Source organism: Manihot esculenta, chromosome 11 (genome assembly GCF_001659605.2).
Source record: "Manihot esculenta cultivar AM560-2 chromosome 11, M.esculenta_v8, whole genome shotgun sequence".
Taxonomy (NCBI): domain Eukaryota; kingdom Viridiplantae; phylum Streptophyta; class Magnoliopsida; order Malpighiales; family Euphorbiaceae; genus Manihot; species Manihot esculenta.
Genome location: NC_035171.2, coordinates 3,107,848 through 3,121,868, shown reverse-complemented (window position 1 = coordinate 3,121,868; position 14,021 = coordinate 3,107,848). Strand labels below are relative to the sequence as shown.

The window sequence follows — 14,021 nt, the reverse complement described above, 5'->3', positions numbered from 1 at the left end:
GTAATTTAAATCTAATCCAAATTTAACATTTAGCAATTAAAAGTTGTTTGAATGCCGCATTAAGCTTCCAAATTGTTCAATGACATTTCCTTCATTTCTACAATTTAATACAGAACAGAAGTGCTTAGTTTTTGAACTTCAACTTCAATCCTCCTAATTGAAGTTGTAAAGGGCTCTCATCAGCCAAAAAGAAAGTACAGACAAACGAAATTCTCAAGGAATCTCATTAGCCTAGCATGATGCGATCCCATCAGAATAAACATCCAGCTTTTTAGTGCTCCTCAATAAGTCTCAATTTACAGTAACAATGATCTAATGTAACCTTGCAAATAATCGGAAGAGATTAATCTTAAATAAGATTTCAGTATTAGCTCACCACAATTCCACGAAGTATGCAACACCTTATCTTTGCAACTCTTCCTGGAGGAATGGATCAAAGCGTTCATGAAATTGGTCATTAATTGAAGGCATCTACTAGCAAAGGAACTAAGGACCAAAACTTGTGAATAACTTTTTGCCAATGACCAAGTTAAAAGTGACTATCCTTGTAATATCACCTCAATGGGCTAACAACCCAACCTGTGATAGGATTCTGCCTCCGTAGTCTGACTTTTGCATGTGAACCGCTTTGTAATCGTTCAAGCACAGAGTATGTGATTGAATCAGGAGTTAACCCTTGCTGTTTAAGTTTAGCATACAAATCCACAGCTTCAGCAGTTCTCCCACTCCTCTCCAGACAGTCGAGTAAGATGTTGTATGTTACAATGTTTGGGCAGCAGCCAGAAGCTAGCATCTCATCAAACAACCTGCAAGCCATTTCAACTTTACCGGTTTTGCCAAAGCACTCTATGAGTGTGCTGTATGTTACAACATCAGGATTGAACCCTTTCTCTTGCATTTCCTTAAACCTCATGTGAGCTTCATCAAGATCACCATTCTTCCCAAGGCAATTAATCAATGAATTGTAAGATATAATATCAGGTTTGCAATCACTGTTCTCTAGTTCTTCAAATATTTTAATAGCTTCATGAACTTTTCCTGCCCTACCAAAGCTGGAGATCAGAATATTGTAAGTGAATAGATCTGGCAAAGGGCCATCTTTCTTCATGTTCGCATAAAGATCATGAAGATGGGATATTTGCTTTAACCTGCCAAGGGCAGAAAATACTGTATTATACATGATTGTATCAGTAGTTATTCCTTTCTCATGAATTTTACTCAGCATATCAATGGCCTCTGCAATTTTACCAGCACCACACAAATTCTCTAACACAGACAAACATGCATCCCTATCTCCTCTATCAAGGTAGCTCCACATTTTGCAAAACAATCTGTGAGCCTCACTTGAATGCCCCAATTTGCTTAATGTCCTAACAAGATATGCATATATTGACCTCTTCATGTACTTTCTTGACAATTCAATGACCTCATCTAGCTTATGAAGTTGCCCTTCTGTAGCTAGAAGATTGAGTATGACACTAAATGTGAATTCATTGGGCTGGCAATCTTTCTCAATCATTTTTGAGAAAAGGAAAATGGTCTTGTCAACCATTCGGCTGCTGGCCAGTGCTTGGATCATAGTATTATAAGCAACTAAATTAGGAGAACAACCCTTGTCTAACATTTTCTCAAATAGCACCAGAGACTCATCACATTTACCAATTCTTCCAGTCATTCTGATCATGATTGTGTATGTATACTCATCAGGCTCACAATACTTTCTTTTCATGTCTTCAAAAACCTTGTATGCCTCGGCCACCTGTCAAAATGCTGCACATCAGATAATCAGGCTCTTTCAATGATGACATGCACATTGAAACAGTTATCAGTAGAAGTAAATTCATCAACTCAGATATAACAATTCCTACGTTGTTAATACTTTTATAGTGTTTGATTAATGTTGCATCACGCGCCACATTTCAACTAACTAGGAAAGCAACTATGTGTCTCTAGGATATTTTTCCACAAATTCTTTATTCATTCACAATTGTATCTCACACACCAGGTTAGCTTCAGTTCCTTAATGCAGAATGTTCTTCTTTTATTTCTCATGTTCAGAGTACATTATTCGAAAAATTTTGTCAACATGAATAATTATGTACTAAAATGTGCGAAAGATCAAAATTATGAACAATCCTAAGTTCAAAAAATTGGCCAGCTTGCTAATCTAATAATATGATAAACCACAAAAGAAAACCTCATATCACATTAAACCAAAAGTTCCAGCAATGAGCTCATTGAACAGGAAGTCAACAAGAATTCAGCTGTCAACTTAATCTATAAAATATACAATTGGGACACCTTTTGCATCAATGATTGCTATAATCAAACACCATTTTCACACCCTTAAGGCCATTTAATTACAGATAAGAGATAGATGATAATAAATATAGGAAGATTCAATGATGCAGGCGTATACTGACATACAAACTGAAATTCAAGTGGTCGTAGACAATTTGCAACAAGCACAATTCTGAACTACTCTATATCAACAAACGGAAGAATCAGAATGTCTCATTGACTACATCACTACGCACATTAAACAAATAAGAATCACAAAATCCCTATAAAAGAATTCACATTTAAACAGAAGAAGAAGAAGAAAAAGAAGAAACATAAGGCACCGAACCTTTTCATCTTTGGCTAAAGCATCCAAGAGCATATTATAAGCAAAAATATCAAGTTTATACCCTTTCCTTTTCATCTCCAGATAAACCCTAAACCCTTTCTCACTGTTATGCGACCTCAAATAAGCTTGAACCAAACACTTGTAAGTATAACCGTTCATTCTCAAACCCCATTTCTCTATTAGCGCAACAGATTTATCCAAGTCTTCAGTGTCCCCAAAAAACCCAATCAATATATTGACGGTGGATATCGTGCCGCGTACCCCATGTTTCTCCATCTCTGAAACGACCGCACGTACGAGATTGACTCTATCGGGGAGGGTAGACTTTGAGAGCACGAGGATGAGGCGACTGTACGTGAAGGCATCGTGGCGGAAATTTGGGGAAAGCGAAGGGCAAAATTGAAAGAATTTCAGAGCTAGCGAAGGACAATTCAGGGATTTTAAAACTTCGGAGGCTTCAGCTGGGGTGAGGGAGATGGAGAGGGATGAGAGATATTCCTCGAGAGAAAAGAAAGGGTCTGTGTCAATCTGTAGGGTAGACGAGGAGGGGCGAGAATGACTGGTGGTATTGCGGTGGGATTGAAGAAGGATTTGGGTAACTTTACAGATGAGATGACGGCGGGGGAGTGGGTAACCGCGAGGATCGGAGGGGAGAGGTAGAGTTACTTCGGCGGAGAGGGTGCGGCCTGTGGGCGATGTTGATGTGATCTTGGCAGTATATTTGGTGGCGTAGTGGCGGCGAGAGGTGGTTATCGAGATATGCTGACGGTGGTGGTGGAGGTGCCTCATGATGGTGGAATGGTTCCGTGAACTTGTTGGCGGCAGCGCTAGGCTTTTTGTAAATTAAGGTTAGAAAAAAAAATTACTTGTTTAGTCCTTCTAATTTTTAGAATTCAATATCTTCGTTTTTAAATTTTAATTTCATCAAAATTAAAGAATTTTTGGTAAAAAATTTCGTTACTCACGTGGAGCTGAGTTTCTAAAATATAACATTTTAGTTTTTAAAATTTAAGAATTAAAGAAAAAAATATATTTTTTTTTTAAAATAGGGGCCGGGGGAGTTGAACCTTAGACTTTTCAAGGTTACAGGATGCACTTTCCACCAGGTTAAGTCTTGGAGTGCAAAAAAAAAAAAAAATATATATATATATTTTTATCTTTAAAATATTACAAGATTAATAAATTTATCTTTTTAAATTCAAAGTTGTAATTCTTAAAATTTAATTTTATTAAAATTTAATGAAGAAAATCTCAAATTTAATTTCTATAAATAAATAAAAATTTCAATAAATTTAAAATTTAAATTTAGCAAAAATAATAAAAATTAAAATAAATAAAATTTAAATTATTAAAAATTAAAAATTAAAATTCAATAAAAATTATTTTTGTGATGTTGTTATCTGTCAATCACTGTTTGCCGTTTGAAAATTTTATTAAAATATTTTTGATATTTTAAGAATATTATTGATTAGTCTTTCTATTAATTTTAATCGTGAAGTATTATAAAAAAAATTTAAAATACCTCTGATATGGAGGGATTAATTAGTAAATTTTTTAATAATTTAAGAGACAAACTAATAATTTTTTTAAATTATATAAATTAAATATTAAAATATTTAGTGATAAAATTAATAAAAAAAACTAATCAGTAGACTTTTAAAATGTTAGAGATATTTTAATATATTTTTTAAAATTAAAGGATTAAATAGTAAATTTTTTTATATTATAAAAATTAAATAGTAATTTTTTTATTTTATTATTAAAAATAATACTTTTAAAATTGTATCAAGTGAAAATTATTGATTAACAGAAATATTTTACGGATAGACCATGAATTTTTATGAAATTAAATTTTCAGAATAAAAGTGTGAAATTTTAAAAATAGAGAGATAAATCTGTTAATCATATTGTAATTTACTGCTAAAAAGTAATTTTTTTAAAAAAAATATTTTTCAATCAAAAAAACTTTAATTCCTAAATAAGAGATATAAAATAAGGGATAAAAAAACACACAATTTTTTTTAATATTATATACACTAAAATTTTTAAATTATTAAATTTTTAATATAATTATAAATAATATAAATTTATTATACACTAAATAATATATTAATTTTTTTAATAAAATAAATTTTATTATATATTTTTTCTTATTTTTTAATATTTATACTACCCATAATATTTTTAACAACGTATGTACAAATTTTTTTTATTTTTATAATATTTTTATTTCTATTATTATTTTTTTCAAAACACTATATTTTTTTCAAAACACTATATTTTTTTCACATTTCTTATTATTTATCACATAAAATCACAAAAATATTTTACAATTTTTTCATTTTTCTACATTTTCTATCCCGTTTGGTCTCTACGCATAGATTCTACTGCAAGTGCCGTAAAATTTCTTAATTAAAAGACAAAATTTAAAGAAAGTCAACCCACTCTACCGCTTGGTTATTCACTCCGGTCTGAAAAATTTTTTTTCACTGATCATCAGGTTTGAGAAATATCTACCAAATGCTCGAAATGCAATATGGACGGCAACTACATTCTTCAATTTAAACCCGACCAACCGTTCTTCAATTTTAGACCCAACCGAAAGGAGAACGATCCAACTCACTCGCAAAAGATTGCGGCTAAAGATTGCGTTCTGTTTTTCCTCTTCACGTTTGCCCTTGATCTTTGGGTAATGCAAGCTTTAACCATTACGTTTGCCCTTGATCTTTGGGTAATGCGAGCTTTAACCATTACAGTTGAATCTGTGACCCTGACTCCTGCATTTGCTTGTTAGTTGTTACCGTTAGTAATCGTCCAATGCACCCAATTTGGGTTCTTCTGTTGCAATCCCACAGGGATAAATTGCAAGCTCACGCCATTCTTGAAGACAGAATTTGCTGATTAGAAGTCGATATAATTATCAATGGGAAGAGAATTGAAATTGAATGAGTTTCCAAAAGCAGCAGAGACAGATATCAATGGGAAGAGAATTGAAATTGAACACATTGCTGGATTTCAATTTCTTCTTTTGGAACAACATCAACATGAAACACGAAAATTTCCAAAATTCTTTATGATAATAATCATGGACAAAAAGAAAAAGCACCTGATTCTTACGGGTTTGAAACAAGTGATCTCAAATTTAAATGAATTGGACGGCTCATATTTCCTTTCATCTATAGGAAAACTTCTTCTCTAGTTATTTTTATTTTGACAGTATGCAACAAAGAAATCGCTTGATGCAAGCACACGATTGATGATGACTGTCACAGTGAAGCCTCTGATTGCAATGCACCCTCGTTAATAAATTTATGCATGGAATTTGCTGCTAACATACTCGTAGCTGGGGACATTAAGAACTGCCAACAAAAGCAAATACATGTAGATATTACAACCAGGATAACGTGGTTTTAAAAAAAAATCAGGTTCACAAGAAAACTGGTCGATACCATGTCCATAAGATGCCATTGTTAGAGGTGAAGAGATGATCTTTTGTGCAATGTTAGTGATGTCCTTGGCAGTGATTTCATCCACGGTCTTTAAGAAATGTTCGACGGGCCTCCTGGGAGGATAAATGCCAGTCTTGTTGCAAATACAAACATATATTTCACATCCATTTCATCGAGCAAGATTAACAAGAAACTAGAAATCAAGGCCATCATGAGCAAAATAAGCATTCGCATTTTGCTTATAAAGAACAAGAGTTCCTAAAATGATCATTACATAACTTCCACCTACACTATTAAACTCATCCATCATGATTATTAGTTTCATACAGTGGTTACACTGACAAAAGTGCAGCACACTGAAAATTTTCTGAACATTTATTCTATTGAAAAAAATGCAATGTTATAAACAGAATAGAGGGATAGATCTTTGAGCAAACCTTTCTCCATAGGTCAAAAACTGCCTTCCTATATCTTCTGCCACAATCATCTGCAGAATACAATCACAGAGCATTCGTAAGAGCCCTCAAGAAACAAAAGAAACTGAAAAACAAAATGTGACAAGTCGATGTACTTCAATAATGTTCCGTCAAATATGGGAACTACGAACTTATAAAGTACTCCACTATTATCTGCGGGCTAGAAATAATTGGCCCAAATGTGACTAGTACACTAAGCAACTAGATCCCAAGAAGAAAGAGAAATACTCGAGATTCCAAATTCATCAGCACAGCAGATTTTGTGGACTCTTTGGCACGATCGAGCTGCAACTTGGAAACTGCCACAGAAATTAAAAAGGGATGCTGATAAGGAATGGAGCTACAACAAGACTTGGTGATTGCTACAGGAAAAGTAGCTCATCAAATTCAAACCATAAGAAATGTGAAAAGATGTGAAGGGGAACCTTGTCCAGGCATTGCAATTGCAAGTAATTCTCCAACTGCTATATCGACTGCTTTTGGGGCAAAGTCTGGGGTCTGTCATAGTAAAAAACCATCACTTAAAATACATAATAACATTTTTTCACCAAAAAGAGTTCAAAGGAAACAACAGGAGAAAATAATAATCAGGGCCAATGGTCTAATAAGTCCTGAACTTTTTCCTACCTTTTACATTATATACTATATTTTATTCTATCAATTTGGTCCATAGGTTTCTCAACTTGTTTTAATTGTATCCAGTGGGCCTAGGGTTTGCACATCCCAACACTAAGATGAGCCCTTAACTCTAACCAATAAGGGATGGCGCTCTGCAAAATATTAACTCAAGAAATAAATAAATAAATAAGAAGCTTTATAGTGGACAAGAATTTTGCAAAATGCCAACACTTAACGACTCTCAAGGCCCAGGAGGGGCCTATTTCTTCCCAATTGAGTCAACAAGTTGCACTTTTGCCTTTCATCTCAATAAAATGTTGGCATAAGCAAATGTCCCAAATTAATTGGATACAACTAAAAAATAATGATCAAATTGATAAAATTAAAACATAGTATACAATTATACCAAATGTTACCATTAGCTATAATGATAATAAAACACAAGATTTAAGTTGTATGAAAAGAAAAAATAAATTAAGAGATGAAGGTAGTTAGCAAGACAGTCTTTATTCTTGGCAAATGTATACCTTGTTGCTGAACTCTAGTGCAAATGTAGACTCTAGACCAATATACTATGGAATGCATATTAAGTACGATGATAAATCAATTAAAGGATTTTAAACTAACGTCTTACATAAACGCATGTAACTTTCATGCCTATTAAAACACAATGTTTGCACATGTATGTATGGGCAACTATCTATCAAGTATCAACTGAGTTGAGCCTACTCAACTGATCTCCAGGAATTACCTACTTTACATGAGTACATACAACAGTCAATCCTCCTCAAGTGGCACATTCAAAACAACTTTCTACAGCGAGGCTAGTACAGAAGATAACAGCATAATGTAGGTAGAAAGAACTCGAGTCAAGAAAGCTCAAACACACACATATGTCACAGACGCTACATTAATTGGGTAACTAGTCTTACAGTGCTAGCGTAGATGCCAAACAATCCGGTATTATTCAAGATACTTGTGAAGGCAGAAAAAGATTGGAGCTGTTGATACTCATTCAAGACTCTGAGATCTGTTATCAAGTCATAATGGAATTAGTATAAGGAAAAAAAATTGGCAAATTTCTGTAGCAGAAACTATGAAGTTAAGAAATTAAAGAGCTAGAAGCAATTTTTGAAGAAAGTATATATAAGTTCCAACCATAACCAAATTGAAGACAACTCATTGAGCTTAAGTTACTAGTGAAGAGCTAGATGCTGGCAACTTACATAGTCGTGAGTGCATTCCTTTTCCAGGACCCCCTGCAGAGAATGAGCCACCGCCTCCCATAAGCATCTGCAGTACTAATAGAATTGTTATTTGCTGTGCTTTACACATGAAAGACAAAGAAAAGTAAAAGTAAAGAGAAAGCAAAAAAGATTAAAGAAAAAGTCAAGATCAATATACAAAACCTGAAGAACAGTCAAAACTATAGCTTCTTTCTCATTATGCCAGCCTCCAGGAACTTCAAAAGCAAGAGCAACATGTGTCATCTACCCTCATAAGGAGGGAAAACAGATATAAGTACACATGATTAAGAATATAGAAAGAACATATCCAATGGATGATAAGAAATATGCACCGGTGAATCAGCTTGGCGGCGATAATCCCCTCCAACGTACACAGATTTTGGTTCTTCAGGACGCTGCACACGTGGGAGGTCAGAAAGAAGTGGCTCTGCAACAGATATAAGCTCCTCAAATTCAACACCAGAAGCTGCTAGAACCATTTGAGGAGCTGTATAGTGCTCCTAAAATTTCACATGAATAAATATCCAGTTAAAGAAAAAGCCAAAAAGAGGTGAGAAAAAATAACAATAAATTAACAAATGAAAATAGATCTTGTAATAATAATAATAATCTGTACAAGAAAGTTGAAGAATTCCAAGGATATTTTTTTTTCTTACATGTACAAATTCCTCCAAAATAGCACCATCTAATCTGTTTAGTGCTGATTCAGGAGCCAAAAGAGGATTCGCCAATGCACCACTATAACCGGCAGAGTGAATTGCCTCCAAGAGTAAGCCTTGTGGATTGTTAGAGAGCTGTCCAAGTTCATCTTTCATCTTTTTAAGCTGTACAAGATAAGGTAGATTATTAACAAATCAATGCACTTATAAATGCTGACAACAGTGAGCAAACAATAGACATTGACACTGAATTCTAGCCCTTCAACAATTGAACATTAAAATGAAATTACTTATAGAAAGGAAGCATCTTGATCCACAAAACATAAGATATACTAAAGAAAAACCAAAAAAAGAGCCTTAAGGGAATGCTTTGAGGTTCGCATATCAGGAATATTAAGGCATCATCATTGACTTCAGCAGAAGAAAGACAAGATCTAAAATTACCTCTTCATTGACTTCCCAATCCAAGAAGACAGGATTTCTCACAGAGTCAACCAGCAATTCTACCATTTCAGGAACATGGGTCTTAAGAGCATCAAAAGTGTAAGCCATTTGCTCCCGAGAGGCTGAGGCAGCAACACTACCCCCAATTGCCTCCACTTCCCTAACAATTCGCAAGTGGCTCCTATTCCTTGTGCTCTTGAATGCCATCCGTTCAAGCAAGTGTGAGGCCCCACATGACATGGGTGTCTCATGGATAGAACCACAATCAAGATACAACCCTATGGAGGCTGCAGGATTCTAATTAACCATCCAAAGGAAGCATTATTAGAAAATGCAAACAAGAAACTGATGTTAATGACAATTTGAAATAATGAAAATTAACAAAAGAAATCCTAGGAAGATTGCAACATTGAAAGCATACCTGTGATGCTTCTGATACAATCCTGACACCATTTTCAAGAGTCTTTGACATAACCTTGCTTGGTGCAATGTAATCTGGTAGAACAGGTGGAAGGGGAACACCAAGCATTGGGGAATCTAAAGGAGGAAGAGAAGTAGAGTGCTCCCCCGTCAGCCAGCTAAAGAACCCCGGTGAGGATGTTCTAGAAGCAACTGCACTCGAAGTTGCATATTGTGAGGCCCGCAAATTTCCAACTTGGCTCTAATCACAAAGAATGAGAGATTCCATTTAGTTAGATCAATCATATAAGATGCTTCAGTTCAAAAAAGAATGCAAGATTATCAATAACCGCCTTATTATGCAATATATCTCAACTTTATTTAGAGAAGCAAAGCCAATCAAAAGTCACAATACTGCTTTTCATATTATCATAAATGCACTATCCTAAAAACAGAGAGAGAGAGAGAGAGAGAGAGAGAGAGAGAGAGAGAGAGAGAGAGAGAAGCAGCAACATCCGTGAGTAATATTTTACGTTTCATTTTTTTTTTTTTGCTTAGAATATTCAAGCATGTATAAAGCCAATCCATAGAATGAACCCAGGATATAATTTAGAATCCAAATCAAATAGCAAAAAATATCTAAAATGTGCTAAATTAAGCAAAATCAAAACAGAAGTAAACTAAAATATTCAAAAAATATATCTAAAATTGATAGCCAAATATCAAAAAACCATTAAAATCCACAATGGAAAACAAATTTGGATCTTGCTGCGAGACGAAGAACGTTCCATTACCTACTTATTCACCACTAAAATGCATAGAAAAACAAAAAGGTTTTAAGAAATAAAAAAGCTAAAAACTTTAAATCTTCACCTTTTAATCATTTAGCTGACTCAAAAAAAAATTTCCCTTAGCTTCACCTCATCAGAAAAAATTACCAACAAGCTTCACCTAACTACATTTTCTCGGAAGGAAAAACAGAAAGATAAGGTTTTCCAGAACTGACCTTGAGAGCTCGAAATCGCGAGGCTACTGTTCTATACATCTTAACTTTACTTTACAGGAGAAACCCTAGAAATTGTTTCTAAAAGCTGCGCTCTCCCTGTGTTTATTGAGTTTGATAATGCAAGAGAAAAAGTTGGCTACAACGAAGAAGCAGAAAAACAATCAGTTTTGGAAGACTACGGGAGTAGGTTCTCTGCAGTGCAGCGTATACTAGTCGAGTATGGTGTAATGCTGTGGTTGCTACGTCATCGTTTTAAAGGCCAAAACTTAAATTTTATTTTATTAATTAAGCTCTGATGAGTTTTTGTTTTCTAAACGACAAAATATCATTAATGAAGCGGATTATTGAACAAGCCCAAAAATGGTATTCAAGCCCACGTTAAAAGAACACAGACCTTTGGGCTAATTGGGGATTAGACCCGTATCAAGGGGAAACCCGAACATAAAAAAACAGCAGTGGCTCATGGTCCCCCTTCGCCTAGAGCCAACCGTCTGAACAAAAGAGAGGAGCCAAAGAAAGATCCCCACCAAAACATCGATTATGGATTAAAATGGAAAGTAGGAGAAGCAGAACATAAAGACATCGGTGAGATTTATCGGTTCAGTTTAAAATCAAATCGAATAAATTAAAAATTAAAATTTTAGTATTTATAAAAATTAAATTGAATCGATCTAATTCAATTCGATTTAATTTAATCGATTTAAATTTTTAATAAATTTTTTATTTTTTATATTTTATTTTTATTATTTTAAAATTTAATTAAAATGTTTTAATTTTAATATAGTATAATCTCTCTATATTATTAGAAATAATATATTATTATTACTAATCAGTTTGATATTTTTGATTTTTTTCTGATCAAAATCAAACTGAAATAATTGAAATTTTTAAAATTAAAAATCAAACCGAATCGAAATGAATAAAAAATCGAATTGAATTTTAAATTAATCAAATTCAATCAATTTTTTCAATTTAAATGGAATACAGCTTGCTTGCATATGGAGATCCCATAGAAAAAACTCAAAGCTGACTCATTCTTTATATGCATTCTTTATTCTATAAATTAAAAAATAAATTTTTTATTTTAAATGAAAATTTTAATTAAAATAATTAAATTGAATTAATTTTTTTTGTGAATACATATAATAAATTTATGAATCATATTTTATTTTTTAATTTTAATTTTCAATTATAATTAAATTGAAAATGAAGGACCCAAATGTGAATATTAAAGAATTATCCCACTTAGTTGACTCTACAATTAAATGAAAGATGAGCCACAACCTTACTTTAAACTGAGACCATAATCTAATTAAGCATGGCTCTTGATGTCCTTCTATAATTTTATATAACTTATGAAATTATTTAATCTAATAATTTAATTTATAAAATTACATGCAAAACTTTATATTAGAGGTTAATTGTTGGGTTTTGCACAAATTATATTTAATTAGTTTAACTTTATCGTAACTTTAATTTTAATTATAATTATGTATTTGTAGTGGTCTTGACGACAGGGACTAAAAAATGAATACGCAGCACTGTCATTGCTGCATGCGCACGCATATATAAATTTTAATATAGAAAGATTTATTATTTAATTTTTGAGTTATTATTATTAATAAATTAATTTTTATATTTTAAAAAATTTATTAAAATATTTTTATTCTTTCTTTCAAATATTTGTTTTATTTATTTTTATATTAAAAAATATAATAAAAATTAAATTATCTCTCAAAATGAAAGGGATAAGGATTTAATGGTTTGAGATATAGAAAATATGATTTACGGTATATGTATAAACTTAGCTTGGAAAGATTACACCTCTCTTTTATTCTTTTTTTATTGTCCTATATTAGTATATAACCGCTATTTTACTATAGATATAGATGTCACATGTCCCTATTATTAAAACTCGTACGTACAGATGTCTCAGCATATCCTTTTCTGTCAGGCGGCTATTTATTTTTTTCAGTATAGGACTGCGAGGTGATTGAATCTGTTTCTCTGGATTAGACCACCCTTAGTGGACTCATCCATGAAATTAGTATGGTCTGCTTTAGTCACGAGATGGGATACGTGATATTGGATCGATCTACTTTAAGAGGTTCCGATAAGTTTTGGGCTTATATTCTTTTTCAGAGTCCAGTCCCATTTCAAATATAAAAAATTCGATGGTCATTAAAACTATTTTATTAATTAGGAAAAAAAATAAAAATATTATAATAGATTTTAGAAATATATAAACTGATCGGTTAATAATAATTATAATTAAATACTAAATAAAAATTTTATTTCACAGTAAAATTAAATTTGAAAATTTTTTCTCAATTATTTATTTATTTTTAATAAAAAAATAAAAAACAATTTTATTGAAAAAAAAAAGTTTTAAAAGAACCCACTTGATAAATCTCCTATAATATTTTAAAGATCTTTTCATATGCAAGTAAAAGCTAAATAAAAAATATAAAGAAAAGAAAGTGAAAGTGAAGTGTGACTAATATTACATATACTAATTTCATACAATAAACGCATGAATGATTACATATATGTTTGATCATTAGTTTAATTACAATTATAATCTTTTTTTTTTCGTCATAAAAGAAACTTAAGAAATAATTTATTTTCTTTGCATTGGGCAGCTTCCTCCTTCCTAAAATCAAATATTAAAATAATAAATTTATTTATTTATAATAAAATATTAATTATGTAATTTAAATTTTAGATATATTTTTTTATAAGTCAAATTGCTTACATCATGCTACTCACTGAATTCATGAAAAAAAAAAGGATTTATAATGACAGCAAAGAAAGGAGGACTGGAGTTAAAGTTTGAAAATTTTGAAAAATTATATCATATTTCGTTAAATTTTTTATTTATATATTTTTTTATTTTTTTATATTGTAATTGATGAGAAATTATTATTTAGTATTTATTTTTTATGAGCCAACTTTCTTTGAATAAACATTTTCCTTCCAGGTTTCAGTCGCCATGGAAATGCCTGAGGTATATTCTTAGCTAGAAGAGTCTAAGGCTGCCAATGAAAAGTCCACACTCTATTCTCTATATAAACTGTAATTTTGCTAAATTCTC

At 32.1% G+C, this 14,021-nt stretch overlaps 2 protein-coding genes across 2 annotated transcripts; both read right to left on the bottom strand.

Moving 5' to 3' along the window:
* Positions 1-59: 59 nt before the first annotated feature.
* LOC110626889 (pentatricopeptide repeat-containing protein At1g51965, mitochondrial) lies at positions 60-3,468 on the bottom strand. Its single transcript, XM_021773058.2, has 2 exons — positions 2,630-3,468; positions 60-1,759 (listed from the first exon to the last, which is right to left on the bottom strand). The coding sequence occupies exons 1-2, from the start codon at positions 3,416-3,418 to the stop codon at positions 554-556; spliced, it is 1,995 nt and encodes a 664-aa protein (XP_021628750.1). The 5' UTR covers positions 3,419-3,468; the 3' UTR covers positions 60-553.
* Positions 3,469-5,674: 2,206 nt separating this feature from the next.
* On the bottom strand, positions 5,675-11,137 carry LOC110625887 (mitochondrial-processing peptidase subunit alpha). The gene is made up of 13 exons (XM_021771575.2): positions 10,928-11,137; positions 9,944-10,183; positions 9,523-9,819; positions 9,076-9,243; positions 8,752-8,919; positions 8,582-8,662; positions 8,399-8,465; positions 8,105-8,202; positions 6,980-7,052; positions 6,783-6,853; positions 6,516-6,565; positions 6,079-6,191; positions 5,675-5,988 (listed from the first exon to the last, which is right to left on the bottom strand). Exons 1-13 carry the CDS (start codon positions 10,964-10,966, stop codon positions 5,939-5,941), a joined length of 1,515 nt encoding a protein of 504 aa, XP_021627267.1. The 5' UTR covers positions 10,967-11,137; the 3' UTR covers positions 5,675-5,938.
* Positions 11,138-14,021: the final 2,884 nt, after the last annotated feature.